This window comes from Eptesicus fuscus, chromosome 21 (genome assembly GCF_027574615.1).
Source record: "Eptesicus fuscus isolate TK198812 chromosome 21, DD_ASM_mEF_20220401, whole genome shotgun sequence".
Taxonomy (NCBI): Eukaryota; Metazoa; Chordata; class Mammalia; order Chiroptera; family Vespertilionidae; genus Eptesicus; species Eptesicus fuscus.
Window position 1 is genome coordinate 40,741,947 of NC_072493.1, and position 24,497 is coordinate 40,766,443.

The following is a 24,497-nucleotide window of genomic DNA, read 5'->3' on the forward strand; positions in this document are numbered from 1 at the left end:
TAGATGAAAATAAGCTCTGATTAATTTTTCCCCTTGTCATCTCATTTCTACCTCAATAGTCTTGCACCACACTTGTCGTCGTAGTAACCCATCATTAGCTACCCTCTATTGGTGAACAATCTTGAATTATTATATCCAGTATTGAAACATATGGCCTGGTTTATTAATGTAAAAATAATTCTGATGAGCCAACGCACCATTACAAGTCGGCTGAGAACTTTTCTGAGAACAGGGAGTGACAGAAACATCATCGGGAGCAACAGAAACTTCATCCTCCACAAGTATGGTGCTTCCCATACTTGTGGAGGATGAAGATGATATCCTGATCAGGAAAAGCAGCATTCTCCTCCTACTGAAACCAGACACCCAGTGTGAGACTAAACAACATAGGGAGTGACAGAAACTTCATCCTCCACAAGTATGAGCGCTTCCCATACTTGTGGAAGATAAAGATGGTATCCTGATCAGGAAAAGCAGCATTCTCCTCCTACTGAAACCCGACACCCAGTGTGTCCGGGCTGCCTGTCAATACCTGAGCCAATCACTCAGAGACAGGGTTGAATCATACGTGAGTGTTTTTTCTAATACTGCCCGCAGTATCGGGGAGCAGCAGGCATCTGTTCTGCAGTCCCCCATAAGCCAGTTGCTTATATTGGGTAGAAGGACAAAGATTACATGGGGAAGCAGGGATTACAGATACAGTATAGGAAAGTGGGCATGGGATAATCATTACAGGTTACAAGTCATGCGAGCTGGGGGTGGGGGGGTGGGTGTATCACAGAAGGCAGGCGCCTCTGAGAACCCCGGGACCAGATTACAGGAAATAGGGGTTGGAGGTTGTAAAGAGCAGGTGCCTCTGGGACTAGATAGATTCAGCCACGAGGTTGTAAATCTTTCCATAATGATAGGTAGTTCTTGGGACAGGAGGTTAGACTCCTTTCCAAAGTTAGCTCCCATGTCCCAGGGCATGTAACATGCTTTCTCTAGTCAGAAAAGAACAATCACGGTTAACACAGCATGATTAATATTTCTTATAATTATAGTTAGTTTCCAATATTCTATTTCTGCCCCTAACACTACCCCAGATCAGTGGTCATGCTTTACACCCTCTGATCTTCCTTCTCCTAAATGATGTGACTGCCAAACCTCCTAGAAGAGCCAGATTTGAAAAGCCCATGCTATTTTAGGTTCTTTGTTGTGTGTGTTTTTTCTTTTCTTTCATTCTTTCTTTTTCCCTTTCTTCATTGGAAATCAATATTCTTGTAACAGAATTAATCTTTAAAAACAATTATTTTCTTCTCCTGTAAATTTCCAGCTTCCAGACTCAGGAAGGATGGAGATTCCTGTCACACCCAGGGAAATGCTGAATGAGAACCTGTATGAGGGCATCATGATTAAGGCTGGCCATCCTATATAATAAAGAGGTAATATGCAAATTGACTGTCACTCTAACACACAAGATGGCTGTCCCCATATGGACACAAGATGGCCTCCACAAGATGGCCAGCAGGGGAGGGCAGTTGTGGGCGATTAGGCCTGCAGGGGAGGACAGTTGGGGGGGGGACCCAGGCCTGCAGGGGAGGACAGTTGTGGGGGACCAGACCTGCAGGGGAGGGCAGATGGGGGTGATCAGGCCTGCAGGGGAGGGCAGTTAGGGGCAACCAGGCCTACAAGGGAGGGCAGTTAGGGGTGACCAGTCCTGCAGAGGAGGACAGTGGGGGGGACCAGGCCTGCAGGGAAGAGCAGTTGTGGGGGACCAGGCTTGCAGGGAAGGGCAGTTTTGGGGGGGACCAGGCTGACAAAGGAGGGCAGTTAAGGGTGACCTGGCCAGCAGGGGAGGACAGTTGGGGGCATCCAGGCCTGCAGGGGAGGACAGTTAGGGGTGACTAGGCTGGCAGGGGAGGGCAGTTAGGGGCAATCAGGCCAGCAGGGGAGCAGTTAGGCATTGATCAGGATGGCAGGGGAGTGGTTAAGGGGTGATCAGGCTGGAAGGCAGAGGGGTTAGGGGCAATCAGGCAGGCAGGCAGGTGAGCGGTTGTGAGAGGGATGTCCGACTGCCTGTTTAGGCCTGATCCCTTGAGGGGTCCCAGATTGGAAAGGTTGCAGGCTGGGCTGAGGGACCCCCCCCCCCCGGGCATGAATTTTGTGCACCAGGCCTTTAGTGATAAATGAGAGCAAAATAGGAGATACTTTCCCACCTTTATAAGTAATGACTTAAGTAAGATAGAAAACCTTTAAGTGAGAAACTGTGCTACAAACAAGTACCCTATATAATAAAATGTAGAAACCCTACAGAGAATATTAGCAAACAAAAGTACTGTGGTTTACAAAATTTGTATTATGCAACAGAAAGGATTGCTCAATGCCATGAAATCTTGCCACAAGAATATTTCATTTAGACAGGAAGATCTTCCCAGATACACCTTGGGTGGAGTCTATGGGAAAGGCATTCAAGGAGTGCCTCCCCTACCCTTTTCTACTCTGGGAACCTATTAAGACATTCTAATTCTGTGACTATTCTGTAACTAACAATTTGTACTGCTTAATCTCTTCCCCTTTTCTTTCGTTTTAAAAATTAAATATATTTTATTGATTTTTTTTTTTAAGGAGAGGAAGTGAGAGGGAGAAAGAGTTAGAAACATCAATGAGAGAGAAACATCAATCAGTTGCCTCCTGCACACCCCCTACTGGGGATGTGCCCACAACCAAGGTACATGCCCTTGACTGGAATCAAACCTGGGACCCATTCAGTCCACAGGTCGACGCTCTATCCACTGAGCCAAACCTGTTAGGGCTCCCTTCCCCTTTTCATCAATCTCCCAGCTCCCTGCCCTCTGACAATCATCAGTCTGTTCTCTGTATCTATGAATTTGTTTCTATTTTGTTTATTTTGCTCTTTAGATTCCACATATAATTGAAATCATATGGCATTTGTCTTTCTCTGTCTGATTTATTTCACTTAGCGTAATACCCACTACGTCCACCCATACTGTCACAAAAGGTAAGGGAATCTATAATAATAAAAGCATAATATAAAAATTGACCAAAACAGCCAAACAGCGGAATGACTGTCTGGACGACCACACTATGACACCCACTGGCGCCAGACCAGCCAAGGTGGGTGCTATGCAATTGGTTGGGAGCTGTCCCCCCCCCCCCCACTGCCATTGCTCCATGATTGCCCTGTAGAGGGAGGCCCAGGTCAGCGGCTGGTGGCTCCCTGGTTGACTGTCCCAAAGAGGGCGGCCCAGGCCACCAACCAGTGGGCTGTGGTAGGTGGACATGGCTTCCCTCTGCAGGGCGATTTATCCCAGAGCCCTGGCTGGGCCTACCATCATGCAGGGCTCTTGGACTGTGAGAGGGCATGGGCCAGGCTGAGGGGAAGGGGATCTCCCCCCAGTGCACGAATTTCATGCACTGGACTTCTGGTATAGTCAATAATATCATGATAAATATGTAGGGGGGTCCTTGGGTACTTGAAGCAGTTGGGGGGGGGGGCTACTGTAAAGTACTGGTACATGATTTTCTAACCACTTTATTGTACATATGAAACTAATACAGAATAATATTGAATGTAAATAATAATTGAGGAACAAAACCAAAAATTTAATCCTTGGTGATTTAAAACAAAATTAATAGAAGAGATCCAAGATGGTGGTAGAATAGGTGGATGTTACCTCTTCCTAGGATCAAAATAGATTTACAACTAAAATATGGAGCAAGCAACCTGAATAACCAAATGAAGACTAGCTCAAGAGAAGTCTTATAACCAAAGATTTATAGAAGAAGCCATATTGAGACTAGTAGGAAGGGCAGAGATGAGAAAAGGGCTGCCCCTGCTCCAATGGGTGGCTGAGATTCCAGAGGAATATCTCAAGTGTGGGGGTTCCCCTTGTGAAGTGTGGGGTTTCAATCCCAAGCCGGGCTCCCCAGCCCAGAGCACCAACGTTGGAAAGAGGTACCCAAATAACATCTGGCTGTGAAAATCAATGGAGATTCCATCTGCCAGCGAGAGACAAGAATATGCTTGAGACACAGGTGTCGTCTTAAAGGGCAAATGCACAAAATCTCCTTTGCAGCCACTAACCCTGGGCTTTGGCAGAGGGAGGACAGAGAGGAGTAGAGTCGTGTGAGGAGAGACTGGGGGCTGTAGTTCTGGGGAGAGACTTGAAAGGGCAGCCAGTAGGACCCCTGTGCTGAGTCACTCTCCCACACCACAGATGCCACCTGTCTTGGATGGAGCACTCCTTTCCATATGGCATCAGTCGGAAAAGCAATAGCCCTACCATCTGGGCTCCCTTTTGCCCCACCCTGTGGAATTTGCACCTTGCTGAAGAGTCAGCTGCCTGGGCTAGGGTGTAGCAGTCTGGGAAGACTCAGAAAGTGTTAGTGACTGAGTTGTGTGGCTTTGAGGCAGGGGCAATACCCCCACCCACCTACTTTCCCATGAACCCGACTGCCACCTCCACCTCATGGGAGACCCATGAGTCCCACTTTCAGGGCTCCCATCAGCCCCCTGATTCCTGGTGGCTCCACCTTGCTGAGGTCTGGTAGAATCCAGGACTGATTGAGTTGTGCAGCTTTGGGGCAGGAGCAAATCTCTTCACCTCCCCCAAAGCCTGATGGGCAATTCCTCTTCATGGGAGATCCACTAGCCACCTCCTCCCAACTCCGAGTGGTCCTGTCCTGCTGAAATTAGGATTCTGGCATAATTTGGGACAGACTGAGTTGTGTGGCTCTAGGACACACACAAAAAAGCTGTATTTTCCTCACATGCCTGACTGGTGCAGAGCCCTCCTTTTACAGGGCCTCCCTCTCCCTACCTCTCTCTCAAATCAATAAAAAAAATATTTTTAAAGAAGATTACTTAATGATAAAGGGACTAATCCTACAGGAAGGTCTAAACCTTGTAAACATTTTTGCATCCAACATAGGAGCACCTAAATATATAAAACAAATCTTGATGGAATAAAGGGAGAGATCAACAGTAATACAGTCATAATAGGGGGTTTTCACACCTCAAGGACATCAATGTATAGATCTTCCCAATAGAAAATCAACAAGAAAACAGCAGCTTTAAATGATACACTGGATCAGATGAATTTAATTGATATCTCAGAACACTTCACCCCAAAGCAGCAGAATACACATTCTTTTCAAGTGGACATGGAACATTTTCTGGGATAGACCACATGTTTGGACACAAAACAAGTCTAAATAAATTTAAGAAGTCTGAAATTATATCAAACAACTTTTGTTATTGTAATGGTATGCAACTAAAAATCAATGGCAAGAATAAAACTGAAAAAAGCCACAAAAATACAGAGGTTAAATAACACCTTATGAAGCAATGAATGAGTTAAAAATGAGATCAAGGAAGAAATCAAAAGATCCCTTGAAACAAATGAAAATAGAACACAGCAAGCCAAAATCTATGGGACACAGTGAAAGCAGTCCTAAGAGGGAAATTCATAGCATTATAAGCCTATCTCAAGAAACAAAAATCTCAAATAGAGAAAAATCTCAAATAAATCTCTAACTTTTCACTTAAAGGAACTAGAACAATAAGCAAAGCCCAAAGTGAGCTGAAGAAAGGAATTAATAAAATTCAGAAAAATTCAACCAGACTCATTAAGAATAAAAGAGAAGATCCAAATAAATAAAATCAGAAATGAAAGAGAAGAAGTAACAACTGACATCAAAGTGATACAAAAGATTGTAAGAAAATATTGTGAATAATTATATGCCAACAAATTGGACAATCTGAATGAAATGGATAAATTCCTAGAAACATACAATCTTCCAAAACTGAATCAGAAAAAACAAACAAACAGAAAATAGGAGTAGACAGATTACAACTAATGAAATTGAAGCAGTAATCATAAAACTCCCAACAAACAAAAGTCCTTCACATGTGAATTTTACCACACATTGAAATAACTAACACCTATCCTCCTCAAATTATTCAAGATTGGGGAAGACTTCCAAGCTTATTTTATGAGGCCAGCATTATCCTAATTCCCAAACCAGATAAAGACAACACAAAGAAAGAAAATTATAGGCCAATATCTCTGATGAACATTTATGCAAAATCCTCAATAAAATATTTGCAAACCAGTTCCAGCAATACATTAAAAAGATCATACACCACGATCAAATAGGATTTATTTCGGGGATGAAAGGTTGGTACAATATTTACAAATCAATAAATGTGATACATGACATAAACAAAATGAAGGATAAAAATCACATGATCATATCAATAGATGCAGAAGAAACATGTGATACAACCCAGCACCGATTTGTGATTAAAAAAACTCTCAGCAAAGTGAGAATAGAGGGAATATACATCAACTCAATACAGGCCATCCTCTCTAATAATAGGCAAATATGCAAATTGACCATACCTCCAACACGCCCACAAGCCACGCCCACAAGCCACGCCCACCATCCAATCAGAGCGAGTATGTAAATTAACCCAAACCAAGATGGCTACAGCCACAGAGAGCAAGGTTTCCTAGGTAACAGAGGAAGCCAAGCTTTCTGCCTGCCCTAGCCAGGCCTAAGCCTCCACTCAAGCTAGAGTTTCAATTATAGAAGGTAAACAAATTCAAACAAATGGCGGCAGAATGGAGCTTGAGAGTGTAGGCCAGGGTTGCCGACGGCAACAGTGGAAGCAAAGCTTTCTGCACACCCTGGCTGGGCCCACCCGCTTCAGGCAACAAAGTTTCAATTATAACCCCAATACAAATGGCTGCCGGCCGGCCTCGGAGGGAGCCCCAGGCTTGGCTCCGCTCCAGGCTACGAAGTTTCAATTGTAGAAGGAAAATAAATTCCAGATACCAGGGCCTCCACTTGGGTTGCCAGGGGGCGTGGCTGGCCTGCAAACCACCACAGGCCCCTCGCTCAGGCCTCCCCACACCCCAAGGGAACCCTCACCTGATCCGGGATGCCCTTCAGGGCAAACCAACTCGCCTCCACCCATGTACCAGGCCTCTATCCTATCTAATAAAAGAGTAATATGCAGATTGATCATCACTGCAACACACAATATAGCTGTTCCCATGTGGTCAAAGATCCTGCCCCTATGTGGACACAAGATGGCCACTACAAGATGGCCAGCAGGAGAGGGCAGTTGGGAGGCACCCGGCCTGCAAGGGAGGGCAGTTGAGAGGGACCAAGCCTGCCAGGGAGGGCAGTTGGAGGTGATCAACCCTGCAGGAGAGGGCAGTTAGGGGTGACCAGGCTGGCAGAGGAGGGAAGTTGGGGGCAAACAGGCTGGCAGCAGAGTGGTTTAGGGGGTAATCAGGCTGGCAGGCAGAAGTGGTTAGGGGCAATCAGGAAGGCAGGCAGGCAAGCAGTTGGGAGCCAGCAGTCCTGGATTGTGAGAGGGGCAGTCGGACATCCCTCAAGGGGTCCCAGATTGGAGAGGGTACAGGCTGGGCTGAGGGACAACCCCCCTCCGTGCACGAATTTCGTGCACCGGGCCTCTAGTATATGATAAACCTACAGCCAACATCATACTCAATGGGCAAAAGCTAAAACCATTTTCCTTAAGATCAGGAACAAGATAAGGATATTCACTTATTCATCATAGTACTCAAAGTTCTAGCCACAGGAATCAGACAACAAGAAGAAATAAAAGGCATCCAAATTGGAAAGAAAGAAGTAAAACTGTCATTTTTTTGCAGATGACATGATACTGTATATAGAGAATCCTAAAATTCCACCAAATAACTACTAGAACTGGTAAATGAATTCAGTAAAGTAGCAAGATACAAAATAAATATCCAGAAATCAGTTGCATTTCTATATACCAATAATGAACTATTAGAAAGGGGAACTAAAAACAATTCCATTTCCATTTACATAAAAAACCTAGGAATAAATTAACCAAGGATGTAAAAGGCATGCATTTGGAAAATTATAAGACACTGAAGAATGAAACTGAAGGAGATACAAATAAGTGGAAGCATATACTGTGTTCATGGATAGGGAGAATTAACATCATTAAAATGTTCATATTATGCAAAGCAATCTATGGATTCAATGCAATTCCTATCAAGATGTCAATGGTATATTTCATGGAACTAGAACAAATACTTCAAAAAATGTATATGGGCCCTGGCCGTTGGAATTCAGTTGGTTAAGTGTCATCCCCTGCACAAAAAAGGTTGCTGTTTTGATTCCTGGTCAGGACATATGCCCAGGTTTTGGGTTTGGTCCTAGGTTGGTCAGGGTGCACGTATCAGAGGCAGCCAATTGATGTTCCTCTGCCTCTCTCTTCCTTTTTCTCTAAAATAGATAAAAAAGATATTTTTAAAAAATGTACATGGAACCATAAAAGATCCTGAATACCTACAGCAATCTTCAGAAAGGAAAACAAAGTTGGAGGAATCATGCTACCTGACATCAAACTATACTAGTACAAGGCCATAGTAATCAAAACAGCATGGTATTGGCAAAAAAAACCCCAGACATAGAGATCAATGGAAGAGAATAGAGATCCCAGAAATGAACCCAAACCTTATGATCAATTAATATTTGACAAAGGAGACAGGAACATACAATGGCATAAAGATAGTCTATTCAATAAATGATGTTGGGAAAATGGGACAGATACATGCAAATAAATAAGTAAATAAAGAAATAAGTATGTCCTCTTTGGAGAAGTGTCTATCGGGGCGTTTGCCCAGTTTTTAATTGGGTTGTTTGTCTTCCCATTGTTGAGTTGCATAAGTTCTTTATATATTTTGGAAGTTAACTCCTTATGAGAAGTATCATTGACAAATATGTTCTCCCACACAGTGGGATCCCTTTTCATTTTGTTGATGTTTTCTTTTGCTGTGCAGAAGCTTTTTAGTTTGATGGGTATTTACTTTGCATCCTACAACCTTTCAATTTCAATGATTACCTCCAGGATTTTTTTTTTAAAAGGGAGATTAATGGAGATGGCTTCAGTTTCCTGGTATTTTCATGTGTCAACATATAAGCCAGGATTATGTGCAGCTAATTAACTTTGGCGGGACACTAACCCTCCCGGGACAGGAGAGGCTGGGAGGCTTATGAAGAGCTGCCATAACGCTGTTCTCACTGCTTCTCTATCTTTCTGGGAATCTGTCCTAAAACCATTTCTCCTTGTCATCTCCCAGTGATGACGAGATCTGAGGCTTCTACTTCACACCCATGGGACTGAGCTGCAGGCTCCAAAGCTGCTCAGACACAGCATGGCATCTCTCCTCAGCAACAGGGTCCTATCATCCTTGCTGCAGTCACCTGACCCCTTTGACGTCGCCCTGTGCAAGGGACAGAGGCAGCTGGCACCTGGGGCTAGCCTTAATTTCATTGTCTATGTAAGTATTAAACTGACTAAATCTTAAAAGAGCGTATTGTTTTGTGACTGACTGAATCTATCAGCCATGCCTCTGGCTCGACAGTAGCTTCCATGGATTTCTATGTAGACAATTTAATTACACAGACATGAATTCCTCTAGTAATATTCTTTGTGATTTTGTTTCATAATCAGTTGTACTATTTGTTGGGGGCTTTCTATTTTAGTCAGGAATTCCTTGCTTGTAGGTTGAGAAATAGGAATGAAGTGCAAAGCTAATAACTTAGGAAGCAGGAATGTAGGTCTCTGGGTTTGTGTTTCCAGCCATGTGCTGTGTAAATGGGAGGTGAGTCTCCACAGGTGGGACTCCTGTCAGGTGCCTGGGCAGGAGGACACATTAAGGAAACCTGCCAACGTATATACCAACCCACACAGACACCTGCCAAAGTAAGAGAGGGGGGCTAATATAAGCGATTGTGCAGCACTCTTGTACTGAAGTACTGCACATTCACTTAATAAGAGGAGGGAGTCCCTCCACTAACCATGAGCTTTACCAGGTCTGAAAGTCTCTGCCTCATCTCTCTTTCACCTTCCCAACCTACTCACTGTGACCTGGGAGGGAGCCAGCAGAGACAGAGGGGCCATGGAATAACCCACTTATTATCTCGTGGCAACAGCAGTGATGATGACAATACAGTAACAGTGAGAAACATGGATGGAACCTCTCTTTGTACCAGGCACTTTACAAGGTGCTCTTTCAGTTGGTTTTATGAATCCCAGAGGGTCTATCCTACATCTATCTGTTCCTTTTTTATTCTTTCTACCAGGGTTTCTGCAGGCCCTGCTCTCCTTCTAAATCACGCTGCAACATCATAATTTCCACTAAAAACTTTGAGGAGTTGTAGACAGTGTGGGTCTGAGGTGGATTGTGTGAGAAATCCAGAGTTTGGTGGGTTATAGTATAGCAGCTCTACTTGGGGGTGGGGTTTGTTTTGTCCTCACTGTAATAGTGACCCCGACCTCAAACACCCCTCCTGGGGAATACTCACAGAGGAAAACAGCAGCTCTACTACAATAGCTCTTGGTTTATAGATAAGCTCCTAGACCTGAGTCCAAGGGCAATGGGAGGTGAGTTTGGGGAGTCTAATGGGCAGCAGGGCTCTGTGGTTCCATTTCTTTGTCTGAAACACCACAGCCCTGCCAACAATGGAAAGACATACGGCAGAATCCAGTGCTTTGTCAGGCAACTGCAGACTCAGACACTGTTTTCTCCCTTGCTGCTGGCCCTGCTGGTTTGTCCCCTCTCCTCCCAGCTCTTTGTTCCTCCCAGTAGAAGGAAGTACCTGTTACCACCACTTCCTCCCTCTTCCAGTTGAGCCACAAGCTCTCAGCTGCTTCTCTGCGTCTTCTGCGCTTTCCTCTCTTCTTGTTTCCCTGTTTATTCCTGGTTGCCCACCTTTACATGTTCCAATACATGGGTCTCTCAGGCATGGGTCTGTGTTGAGCAGGGATTTCGTTGTTGAATTATAGTTGGCTAACTTGTTGACATTTCAGGGGGAGAGGTCAAGTGCTCTTTCATACTGCCATTCCCCTGAAGTAACTCAGGTCCTTTGCATTTCAATGCAAGTTGTAGGATCAGATTGTTAATTTCTGCAGTCTTCCAATCTATGAACATGGATGCATTTCAGTTTATTTATGTACTAGAGGCCCGATGCACAAAAATTTGTGCAGGAATGGGCCTTCCTTCCCCTGGCTGCTGGCACTGCCTTCACTCTGGCCCAGAGCTGCCTTTCTGCCTTCCCACACTGCCCAGAGGCCTGGAGCAGCTGGGGCAGTGCAGAATGCCTGTGTCGTCACCATGGTGATGATGCAAGCCTCCCACCCCCGGCCACTCGGAGCCTGTGTATGCAAATCAACCTGCCATCTTTTTTGGGTTAATTTACATACTCACTCCTGATTGGTTGGTGGGTGTATCAACAACAATACAATCATAGTAGGGGACTTTAATACACCACTGACATCACTGGATAAATCCTCTAGACAAAAAATCAGCAAAGACACAGCAATCCTAAATGACTCACTAGATCAGATGGACTTAACTGACATATTCAGAACATTTCACCCCAAAGCCACGGAATATACATTCTTCTCAAGTGCACACGGGACATTTTCAAAAATAGACCACATATTGAGTCACAAGCAAAGTCTCGCCAAATTCAAAAAGATTGAAATCATACCAAGAATCTTCTCAGACCACAATGCCATAAAATTAGAAATAAACTACAATAAAATAATCAAACATCTCAAACACTTGGAAACTGAATAGCATGCTATTAAATAATGACTGGGTTACCAAAGAGATCAAAGAAGAAACTAAAAGCATCCTGGAAACTAATGAAAACAAAAACAGAACAATCCAAAATCTATGGGACACAATGAAAGCAGTCCTGAGAGGGAAGTTTATAGCTCTACAAACCTACCTCAAAAACAAGAAAAAATGGTAGTAAATAATATAACTCTACAACTCAAAGAATTAGAAAGAGAGCAACAACAACAACAAAAAAGCCCAGAGTGAGCAGACTGAAGGAGATAATAAAGATCAGAGCAGAAATAAATTTGCATCTTTCTCTTTTATTAGTGTAGATTTGCTTCACTTTCAACAATGTTATGCTGATTTTAATGTACAAAGTTTACACTTTTTTGTTAAATTTATTCATGAGGACTTAATTGTGGTGTATTGTAAGTAGAATTATTTTCTTAATTTCATTTTCAGATGGTCTTTGGCAGTATATACTATTGATTTTTATATGTTGATTTTGTATCTTGCAACCTTGCTTACTTTGTCAGTTAGTTATGTAGGGTGTTGGTAGCTTTCTTAGAATTTTTAATATACAAGATCATGTCATTTACAAATAGAAATAGTTTTACTTCTTTTCCAATCTGAATGCACATTATTCCTTTTCTGGCCTAATTTCTCTGGCTTAAACATCCAGTGCAATGTTGAATAGAGTGCTGAGAGTGGACGTACTTGTCCTGCTCTTAATGCTAAAGAGAGAGCATTCAGTCTTTCACCATGAAGTGTGATACGTTGTGAGCTTTATTATGGATATGCTTTATTGGGCTGAGGAAGTTCTCTTTCATTAATAGCTTGTTCTTTGTTGTTGTTTTTTAAATTATGAAAATGTAGATTTTGTCAAATGCTTTTTCTGGATCATTTTAGATAATCACATGTTTTCTCCTATATTATATTGCATCTATAAAAAATATTCATGTTCTTTTCTTTTGAATATGTCCTTTATCTCTCAAACTTCATCTGAAAGTCATGGTGCCCAGAAGTTGAAATACAGGAAAGCTCCAACTCCAAGATCTACTCAAACCCAATTATATTCCCCAAAGCAACCATGCACCCAAATTCTCCCCCTCCCCCCACCCCCCCGCATCTAACCTTAGCTTCCTTTCTCCTTCCAAGTCACTTTAATGATATCTTTAATACCCGTTCTGACCTTCTCCCAACTGGGAAACTTCACTGCATTCTTAGAATTCTAAGCTATGGTTCAAAAAATGTTTCCCCACATTCTCTCCCTTTATAGGGTCCAGGCTGCCCAGGCCCAGCTTTCTGGACTCCTACCTGTGTCAGGAACTAGACTCTATGCAAAGAAAACTCCAAACCCAAACCTTTAAAACAAATACGAAACTAAGCTTCCTCACACTGGCCTGTCCTCCCCGAGGTCCACAATCCCCAGCTCAACATTAACCCTCTTTTTTTCTTCTCCAGGTTTCATCTGCATATTAGTATTCCTCCTTCTCCAGTTGCTCAAAGTCAGGTACACAAGAACAGACATATAGATAAATGAAATAGAACAGAGAACCCAGAAATGGACCCAAACCACTACGCTCAATTAATATTTGACAAAGGAGGCATGAACATAAAATGGAATCAAGATAGTCTCTTCAACAAATGGTATTGGGAAAATTGGACAGATACATGCAAAAAAAATGAAACTAGACCGCCAACTTACACCATACACAAAAATAAACTCAAAATGGATAAAGGATTTAAACATAAGATGGGAAACCATAAAAATACTAGAGGAATCCACAGGCAGAAAAATCTCAGACATATGCCAAAGCAATTTCTTCATTGATACCACTCCTAGGGCAATGGAAACTAAAGAGAAAATAAACAAATGGGACTACATCAAAATAAAAAGCTTTTGCACAGCAAAAGAAACCATCAACAAAACAACAAGAAAGCCCACTGCATAGGAGAACATATTTGCCAATGACATCACCAATAAGGGTTTAATCTCCAACATTTACAGGGAATTCATACAACTTAACAAAAGGAAGATAAACAATCCAATCAAGAAATGGGCAACAGACCTAAACAGATACTTTTCGAAGGAGGACAGAAGGAAGGCTAAGAGACATATGAAAACATGCTCAAAGTCACTGATTATCCGAGAGATGCAAATCAAAACAACAATGCAGTATCATCTCACACCCGAGAGAATGGCTATCATCAACAAATCAACAAACGACAAATGTTGGCAAGGATGTGGAGAAAAGGGAACTGTTTTACACTGCTGGTGGGAATGCAGACTGGTGCAGCCACTGTGGAGAACAGGATGGCATTTCCTCAAAAAACTAAAAATGGAACTCCCATTTGACCCAGTGATCCCACTTCTAGAAATATATCCCAAGAAACTAGAAACACGAATCAGAAAGGATATATGCACCCCTATGTTCATAGCAGCACAATTCACCACAGCTCAGATTTGGAAACAGCCTAAGTGCCCATCAGTAGATGAGTGGATTAAAAAACTGTGGTGCATCTACACAATGGAATACTACGCTGCAGTAAAAAAGGAGTTCTTACATTTGCAACAGCATGGATGGAACTGGAGAGCATTATGCTAAGTGAAATAAGCCAGTCAGAGAAAGACAAATACCACATGATCTCACTCATTTGTGGAATATAATGAAAAACAAAAACTGACGAACAGGGACAGATCCAGAGGCAGAGAAGCATTGATCAGACTGCCAGACCTCAGAGGAGGGTGGGCGAAAGGAGATCAACCAAAGGACCTGTATGCATGAATATAAGCCTAACCAATGGACATGAACACCAGGGGGGTGAGGACATGAGTGGGGGTGCTGGATTGGGGGTTAATGGAGCGGTGAGGACACATATGTAATACCTTAATCAATAAAGAAATTTAAAAAAAAGAAAAAAAAACTATTTGAAGAAATAATGACCAAAAACTTCCCCCGCCAGGTGAAAGAAATAGACTTACAAGTCCAGGAAGCGCACAGAACCCCAAACAAAAGGAATCCAAAGAGGACCACACCAAGACACATCATAATTAAAATGCCAAGGGCAAAAGACAAAGAGAGCATCTTAAAAGCAACAAGAGAAAAACAGTTAGTTACCTACAAGGGAGTACCATACGACTGTCAGCTGATTTCTCAACAGAAACTATGCAGGCCAGAAGGGAGTGGCAAGAAATATTTAAAGTGATGAATAGCAAGAACCTACAACCAAGATTATTCTACCCAGCAAAGCTATCATTTAGAATTGAAGGTCAGATAAAGAGCTTCACAGACAAGAAAAAGCTAAAGGAATTCAACACCACCAAACTTTCTCTGACTCACTTATTTCACTTAGCATGATAAGTCTCCAGGTCCCTCCATGCTGTTTCAAAGGGTAAGAGGTCCTTTTTTACTGCTGCATAATATTCCATGGTGTAAATATTCCAAACCAGCATTATATGAAATGCTGAAGGGTTTTCTTTAAGAAGAGGAGGAGGAAGAAGAACAAGGTAAAGATAAAAATTATGAACAACAAAGTGACAACAAATACATATCTATCAACAAGTGAATCTAAAAGTTAAATGAATAAAAAATTTGATGAACAGAATAAACTGGTGAATGTAATAGAATCAGGGGCATGGAAATGGAGCAGACTGACAATTCTCAGGGGGAAGGGGGTGTGGGAAGAGATTGGACAAAAATCTTATATGCATGTATGCAGTACCTATGGATGTGGACAGTGGGATGGCAAGGGCCTGGGTGGGGTGGGAACCGGGTGGAGGGGAGCTATGGGGGGAAAAAGAGACATCTGTAATAATCTGAACAATAAAGATTAAAAAAAAATCCTTATTGTTGAAAGTATTACATATGTCACCCCCCTTTCCCCCCCATTAATCCTCTGCCCTCCTTGCCCCCTGCCCCAGGCCTTCACCACACTATTGTTTGTGTCCATGGGTTATGCAGATATGCATGCAAGTTCTATGGTTGATCACCTCCCACCCACCCACCCTCCTCCAACTTCCCTCTGAGATTCCTCACTCTGTTCCATGCTTCAGTGTCTCTGGATCCACTCTGTTCATCAGCTTATTTTGTTAATTAGATTCTATGTTTGAGTGAGATCGTGTGTTATTTGTCTTTCTCTGACTCACTTATTTCACTTAGCATGATAAGTCTCCAGGTCCCTCCATGCTGTTTCAAAGGGTAAGAGGTCCTTTTTTACTGCTGCATAATATTCCATGGTGTAAATGTATCACAGCTTTTTTGTACACTTATCTATTGATAGGGACTTGGGCTGTTTCTAGATTAGCTAATATCTAATCTAGAAACAGCCCAAGTTCCCTATCAATAGATAAGTGTACAAAATCTTATCTATAGTAAATTGTGTACAAAATCTAAGCTATAGTAAATTGTGCTGCTATGAACATAAGGATGTGTACATTCTTTCTGATTGGTATTTTGGGTTTCTTAGGATATATTCCTAGAAGTGGGATCACTGGGTCAAATGGCAGTTCCATATTTATTTTTTTTAGGAAACTCCATACTGTTTCCTATAATGGCTGCACCAGTCTGCATTCCGACCAGCAGTGTACAGTACTAGGGTTCCCTTTTCTCCACATCCTCACCAGCTCTATTCATTTATTGATGGTAGCCATTCTGACAGGTGTGAGGTGATAACTTAGTATCTTTTAATTTGCATTTCTCTGATGATCAGTGACTGAGCATTTTGCATATGTCTCTTGGCCATCTGTATGTCCATTTTAGAAAAGTGTCTATTTAGGTCCTTTGCCCATCTTAAAATTGGATTGTTTGTCTTTCTTTTGTTAAGTTGTATGAGTTCCTTATATATTTTGGATATTAAACCTTTATCAGATATATCATTGCCAAATATGTTCTCCCATGAAGTGGGCTCCCTTTTAGTTTTGCTGATATTTTCTTTTGCTGTGCAGAAGCCTTTTATTTTGATGTAGTCCCATGTGCTTATTTTCTCTTTAGTTTCTTTAGCCCTAGGAGATGTATCCATAAACATATTGCTATGAGAGATGTCTGATATTTTGCTGCCTATGGTTTCTTCTAGGATTTTTATTGTTTCATGACTTACATTTAGGTCTTTTATTCATTTTGAGTTTATTCTTATGTATGGTGTAAAGTTGGTAGTCTAGTATCATTTTTTTTGCATGTATCTGTCCAATTTCCCCAACACCATTTATTGAAGAGACTGTCGTGACTTCATTGTACGTTCTTACCTCCTTTGTCAAATATTAATTGAGCATAAAATTTATGGCTTGGGTTGATTTCTGTGGTTTCTGTTCTGTTCCATTGATCTATATGCCTGTTCTTGTGCCAGTACTAGGCTGTTTTGATTATGATAATTTTGTAGTTTAACTTGAAATCTGGTATTGTGATTCCTCCAACTTTGTTCTTTCTCAAGATTGCTGCAGCTAAATGGAGTCTTTTTTGATTCCATATAAAATTTTGGAGTATTTGCTCTAGATCTCTGAACTATGCTATAGGCATTTTAATGGGATTGGATTGAATCTATAGATTGCCTTGAGTAGTATGGACATTTTAATGATGTTGATTCTACCAATTCATGAACATGGTATATTCTTCCACTTGTTTATATCTTCCTCTACCTCTTTTTTCAACATTCTGTAGTTTTCCAAGTACAAGTATTTTACCTCTTGGGTAAGCTTACATTATTCCTAATGTAGGAAATAGGCCTCTGTGATCCATCTTCAGCATAATCAACTTTTAGAGAAAACTAACAGCATGTGGCCAGTTGGTTACTGAATTTTCCCAGGGCAAACAAGATGTAGGGAGCAGGAAAGAGGGTATAAGAACAAAAAACTGTGCACTTGATCAGTAGCACATTTTCCAGGAAGATTTGCCTGCCACAAGTAGATAAAGGGAGGTGGAGACAACTAAAAGAAAGGCCTCAGTCCATTTTTCAAAATAGCCCAATAGGAGACAATAAGACCTAGGTGATATATGGGAAAACTGTTAACCTCATGGTACTCAGCCAATGAGGAACCAGGGGAGGGACTCTCATGTACTAGGAATAAATAGCCTGTGATTGCCTTTCCAAGTGTGCCTGTTTAACCAGACACCCACTTTTGCAAGACCTCATTAAAAGTCTTGTTTGCATTTCTGTCTCCGAGTCCATTACTTGAATTAGGAGAGGTGAGAATTTCTCACACTAAATATCTTAATTTTTTTTTGTTGCAATGGTAAATGGGATTGCTCGTTTAGTTTCTCTTTCTGAGAATTCATTATTGGTGTATAACAAAGCCATCTATTTTTGGGTGTTGATTTTGTATCCTGCTACATTGCTAAATTCATTTAATAAATCTAGTAGTTTTTTTTGGTGGAGTCTTTAGGGTTTTCCATGTCCAATATCATGTCATCTGTGGGTAATGAGAGTTTTAATCCCTCCTTTCCAGTTAGGATGCCTTTTATTTCTTCTTATTGTCTGATTGCTGTGGCTAGCATTTTCAGTACTATGTTGAATAAGAATGATGAAAGCAGCTGAAACCGGTTTGGCTCAGTGGATAGAGCGTCAGCCTTTGGACTGAGGGCATGTACCTTGGTTGCGGGCACATCCTTGGTTGCGGGCACCTCCGGTCAAGGGCATGTACCTTGGTTGCGGGCACATCCCCAGTGGGGTGTGTGTAAGAGGCAGCTGATCGATGTTTCTCTCTCATCGATGTTTCTAACTCTCTATCCCTCTCTCTTCCTCTCTGTAAAGAATCAATAAAATATACTTAAAAAAAAAAAAAGAATGATGAAAGCAGACATTCCTGTCTTGTTCCTTTTCTTAGGGGAAATGATTTTAGTTTTTGCCCATTGAGTATGATGTTGACTATAGGTTTGTCATATATGGCTTTTATCATGTTGAGATATGTTCTATTTCTACTTTGCTGAGAATATTTTAAATTAAAAAATTGGTGTTGAATTTTGTCGAATGCTTGTTTTGCATCTATTGATATGATCATGTGATTTTTGTATTTCAATTTGTTTATGTGATTTATCATGTTTATTTGCAGCTATTGTACCCGCCTTGCATCCCTAGAATAAATCCCATTTAGTCATGTGAATGATCTTTTTAATATATTGCCATATCAGATTTGTTATATATATATACATGTATATATATATGTATATACATATACATGTATATACACATGTATATATACATATATATGTATATATATGTATATATATATACATATATATATATGTAAAAAACAGCATAAACTGATGAACAAGAACAGATCCAGAGACTGAGAAACATGGGTCAGAACGTCAAACCTCAGGGAAGGTGGGGGTGGGTGGGAGTAAGGGGGAGAGATCAACCAAGGGACTTGTGTGCATGCATATGAGCCTAATCAATGGACACAGACAACAGGGGGGTGGGGTATTAGTGGGAGGTAAGGGGGTAATGGGGGAATAAGGACACATATGTAAAAAAAAAAATTAAAAACACACACAAATGCTAGAACTTTCGGAAGAAACTGAAAAAAAAAAAAAAAAAAGAAAGGACAAGTCACAAGTTTCCAAGTTAGTATTTACTCTGGGAGTGGAAGTTGATTGGAACTGATTCATGAATATTTAATTACATCTTACATGTAATTATGTCTCCTCATACCCCTCTATTTCACACAGCACTTCACTTCTGTTTAATATGGGTAAGTAGGTGCCACAGGTATGCATATATATACACTCACAGACCTGGAGGGTAATAAAGACCATGGTGGCCAGAATCGTTGATAAGGGGGCTCCAGCCCAGAGTCTAGCTTATGGATTATAAAACCCCTTACGTACTTTTGAACCTTAAACTTACTTCTCTTTCCTATTCAATACTTGGCTTCCCACCTTTTAATCACCCCATTTTATTTGTGACTTTATCACAATCTCTCTCCTGACCTAAAAATCTTAACTCTATAAAAATGTGCATGTCCCATCCTTTTCTACATGTCCTTCATCTCTTAAACTTCATCCACAGTCATGGTGCCCAGATGCTGCAATACAGGACAGCTCCAACTCCAGACCTATTCAAACCCAATCATATCATCAAAGCACCACTGCCCCAAATTATCCCCCTATCAATCTAACCTCAGCTTCCTTCCTCCTTCCTAATCACCTTACTGATATCTTTAACTCCTGTTCTGCCCTTCTCCCAACTGGGCACTTCACTGCATTTTTAGACACTTAAGCTATGGTTTTCCCCACAATCTCTCCCCTTGAAGGGGTCCAGGCTCCTAAGGCCCAGTTGTTTGGACCCTTACTTTTGTCAGGAACAATACCTTATGCAGAGATGGTTCCAAACCCAAACCTTTAGAGCAAATCTGGAACTAACCCTTCCCTACACTGGCTGGCCCCCACCCTGAGATCCACAATCCTAGCCATGTCCTCAACCCTTCTTCCTTCTTCTCCAGGTTTCATCTGCCTATTAGCCTTCCTCCACCTCCAGTGCTCAGAGTCAGGTGAGTGTAGAATGGGAAAGAATGAAGAGGGATGAGACTGCTCTTGGGAAGTGATTTTAAAGAGACTCCCGATTCAGGGCATGGAGATAGTGCCTGGTTCTCCTTGAAGTCACCAGCAATTTCTCTTCACGGGCCCACATGAATGCAGGGGCCAGATGCGGCGAGGATCTCCCTTTTCTGCGTCCAGCATGGGAAGAGAGATTAAATGAACCGGTTCTAAATGGAGGCGGCCAGGGATTGAGAAATAATAAAAACAAAGAAAGCAAGACGCAGAAATAAATTCATAAAGCTGGGAGCTGGGTAGGACGCCATCCTCTCTGATGGAGAGGCAGGATGACGATGACCCTGAACCACGCAGCACATTTATTTTATACCTCCAAATACCAGGAAGTAACACCAAAACTTAGGCTCAAAGGAGCCTATTTGCATTTTTTAATAGGCCAGAGTATTCATAGTGCTTGCCTGGATTTTCATATCTAGACCCGCCCCTGATGACACCTGGGCTGGTACGAAGGCCAAGCTAATTACATGTCTCCACCTTCTTTGGGAAACAGGTATCCGAGAGGTGGCTCTGCCACTCTCCTCGGACTCAGCTGAAAATTTAAAGACATGCCCAATGTGCCTTTCAGGTGGCCCTCTGCAACCCTTCCCTACACTGGCTGGCCTTCCCTGAGATCCACAATCCTAGCCATGCCCTCAACCCTTCCTTCTTCTCTAGGTTTCATCTGCCTATCAGCCTTCCTCCTCCTCCAGTGCACAGAGTCAGGTGAGTGTAGACTGGGAAAGGATGAAGAGGGATGAGACTGCTCTTGGGAAGTGGTTTTAAAGAGACTCCTGATTCAGGGCATGGAGATAGTGCCTGGTTCTCCTTGAAGTCACCATCAATTTCCCTCCAGGGGCCCATAAGAATGCTGGCCTGTGGCTGTGCCAGCAAGCACCCGTGTGTGGGCACCGGATGTACAACCACTTGGAGCAATGCTGTGACGATGACACCATCCTGCCCCTCAGCCGGACCCGCTACTGTGGCCCCAACTGCATGTTCTGGCCCTGCTTTGAGCTCTGCTGTCCTGAGTCATTTGGCCCCCAGAAGAGATTTGTTGTGAGACTGAAGGTTCAGGGGATGAAGTCACAGTGCCCTACCTCTCCCATTTCCAGAGTCTGTCCAGGTAAGGACCCTGCCTCACTCAGGTGACAACAGGACAAGGGGGCTCAGGCAGGATGGACCCTGGTGGTTGGGGCCCTTCTGGGTGGGTTCCCCAGGCCTGCATCTCCCCATCCCTCTCTGTGTCAGCGTCTCTCCTAAACTGCTCAGTCTCCGTCTCTCTCGTTTTCTGCAGCTTATGAGGAACAAACCGGCCATCCACTTGAAACCTGGGATAACTCAGGATTTGAAGATAAATAGGTGGGTGGCATGTTTTTCAAATAATAAAAATTCCAATATCAGCTGAGTTAACTGTTCTTTCTGAATTTCCTGTGGCAACTTGCTGAGAAATGATTTCACAGGAACTTCTCTCTGCTCCTAAAGCCTACCTTGCCCACAGCAATCAGTGTCTCCGAAGTCAGCCCAAGTATTCTCTCTCTACTCTGGGCTCAGGGTTCTCTCAACAAGTGGCAAGACGTGAGGATGAGGAGGTGGATATTCCTCTCTGTGAGGTGTAGACGACCCAGCCCCAGAGCCACCTTGTGGTTCCTGCACCTGCAGTTCCTATGGGAGGTGGGAGGGTGGGAGCTGCCCTGAGGGGCTGCAGAGGAGAGGAGGGAGAGAGCCTCTGCCTCACTGTGATGGGCTAGTTTCTTGTTCTGAGTCTGCATTCTCTGCCCCTCACTCCCAGCTCCCAACACTTCTTGTTATTCTTTTTTCTTGTCATTCTTTTGATGGCCTGATGTCTATGATTAAAGAGGGAGAGGCATACAGATTGTGAGTGAGTGAAGGAGAGAGAAACAGGGACAGAGAGGAAGAGGAAGACTCCTGGGTCAGTTTGCTTCCTGCTGAGTGTCTTGGTCACGAGCACCCGGAAGCCCCAGGGGGAGGCTTGGTGCAGAGCACTTAGGGTCAGCAGCTGATTAGGAACCTGGCAGGGCTATGTGACCATGGGCTTGTCAAATGTAGGCCTGCATTTCCCATCTGAAAACTGGAGACAGGAAGCCATGCAGTGAGCAAATGTACAGAGGTCTGCTCGGTGCAGGCACAGTATCAGTGTCGGGTCAGAGAGAGGACCGAGTCACTGTGCAGGACAAGGCCTGCTCTTGTGCTGGTATCAGGCCTTGAGCAGGACAGCACAGTAGTCAGGGCTTCACTCTGGGCCCCAACACACCCTGGGTTCAAATCCCAGCTCTGTCAGATTCTGCCAGCGTGGTCCAGGTGAATTGGGGCCAGTTACTGTAGCCTCTAAGTGCCTCATTTCCTCAGCTAAAAAGTGGGGACCCTGCAATCCCTAAACTCATGGGGTAGTCGAGATGACTAAATGGCTGGATGTGTGTGAAGGGCTGAGAACAGACACAGGACCCACCAGTTTCTCAGAGTTGCTCACTATTCTGATACTCAGCAGGTCCTCATCTTGAGGGATGTAACGCTCTACTTGCCCCTTCCCCCTCCCCCAGCCCCAATGCCTCTGTCTGTTCTACTTTGTGATGGGATTCTCTTTGCCTCAGGGCCTTTGATCCTGTTACATTTTTTTGCCTGAAAATCTCTTTCCCTGGGTCACTGCCAAAGCCTATGTGTTCCATGCCCATAGGTGTTCCTGACCCACAGAATCTAAGTTTATTCACATGTTGTTTGTTCTGTTTTTTTAGATGACAACACCTTTTCCTGTAATTAATGGTGAAAACACTCATAAAAGCAGATATAGCCAAGATCTGGAAGCAGCCTAAGTGTCCATTAGTAGTGAATGGATAAAACAGCTTTGGTACATTTACACAATGGAGTACTACTCAACCTTAAAAAAGAAGAAAATTTTACTCTTCGCGGCAGCATGGATGGTCCTGGAGAACATTGCCAGCCAAAGAAAGAAAAATACCATATGATTTCACTCATGTGGAATCGAATGAATAAACCAAACTGGCAGCTCTTGGGTGGGGTGTGGGGTAGAGGGATCAGCAAAAAATAATTTTAGAAAGAGAAAGAATTCTTGGACAATAGTGTGGTGATTGTGGGTGGAGGGGGTGGGTGGAGTGGAAGAGGGTAAGGGGGGATAAATGGTGATGGGGAAAAAAATTTAAGTCAATTAAAAAAACAGCATGGTACTGGCATAAAAAGAGCCACTTAGATCAAAGGAATAGAATAGAGAGCTCAAAAGTAAACTAACAACTACATGGTGAATTCATATTTGACAAAGGAGGTGAGACCATATAACTGGGTAAGACAGTGTGTTCAATAAATGGTGTTGGGAAAATTGCACAGATACATGTAAAGGAATGAAACTAGATTACCTTCTTACACCATGTATAAGAATAAGCTCAGCCCTGCCTGGTGTGACTCAGTTGGTTTTATGTCATCCATGCACCAGAAGTCACCGGTTTGATTCTCCCCGGTCAGGGCCCATACCCAAGTGTGGGTTCAATTCCATCAGCAACCAGTTGATGTTTCTCACATTGATGTCTCTCTCTGAAAAAAAATCCATAAGCCAAAACCGGTTTGGCTCAGTGGATAGAGCGTCGGCAAGGGGTCATTTGCCTGGCCTTGCGGACTCAAGGGTCCCTGGTTCGATTCCGGTCAAGGGCATGTACCTTGGTTGCGGGCACATCCCCAGTAGGGGGTGTGCAAGAGGCAGCTGATCGATCTTTCTCTCTCATCGATGTTTCTAGCTCTCTATCCCTGTCTCTTCCTCTCTGTAAAAAAAAAATCAATAAAATATATTAAAAAAAAAAAGATCAGGCTGAGTTCTGACCTCTCTTTGCTATTGCAATCATGCTCATATGTGTATATTTGTGTGTGTGTCTGTGTGTGCATGCATATTTATGAATAAGGGACTGGGGAGAGGTAGAGAAAGGTGATTGATTAGCAATAAAACTTGAGAATGTATCCTCAATTTATATAAAAAAAATCCATAAAAACATATTTTGAAAAAAAGAAAGAAATTCAAAATAAAGACCTTAGTGTAAGATTTGAAACCACAAAACTCCTAGAAGAAAAATCGTCAATTTATACAAATTAACAGCCCCCCCCCCAAAATCAAATTATCCAACTAAAAATGGCAAAGGATCTGAATAGGCACCTCTCCAAATGGATATACAAATAGCCAATAGACATAGGAAAAGATGCCCAACATCACTAATCATCAGAGAAATGCAAGGTAAAACCACAGCGACATATCAACTCACACCTGTTAGGATGGCTACCATCAATCAATCAATCAGTGTTGGTGAGGATG

The 24,497-nt window shown here is 42.7% G+C and overlaps 1 protein-coding gene across 4 annotated transcripts in view; it reads left to right on the top strand.

Moving 5' to 3' along the window:
• The window catches only part of IGFL3 (IGF like family member 3), a 35,286-nt gene extending 11,318 nt beyond the window's left edge, over window positions 1-23,968 (top strand). The window contains exons 2-8 of one of the 4 annotated variants that reach the window (XM_054710954.1): window positions 1,316-1,424; window positions 9,153-9,353; window positions 20,080-20,127; window positions 20,757-20,893; window positions 21,024-21,293; window positions 21,465-21,529; window positions 22,921-23,968. In XM_054710954.1, the coding sequence (XP_054566929.1) occupies window positions 9,187-9,353; window positions 20,080-20,127; window positions 20,757-20,893; window positions 21,024-21,293; window positions 21,465-21,529 (687 nt within the window). In that variant the 5' untranslated portion in view covers window positions 1,316-1,424; window positions 9,153-9,186 and the 3' untranslated portion in view covers window positions 22,921-23,968. Of the gene's footprint in view, window positions 1-1,315; window positions 1,425-9,152; window positions 9,354-19,311; window positions 19,330-20,079; window positions 20,128-20,687; window positions 20,894-21,023; window positions 21,294-21,464; window positions 21,530-22,920 lie in introns of those variants that run through there. The other 3 variants (XM_054710955.1, XM_054710956.1, XM_054710957.1) reach the window with 3 other exon arrangements.
• The last annotated feature ends 529 nt before the right edge of the window (window positions 23,969-24,497 follow it).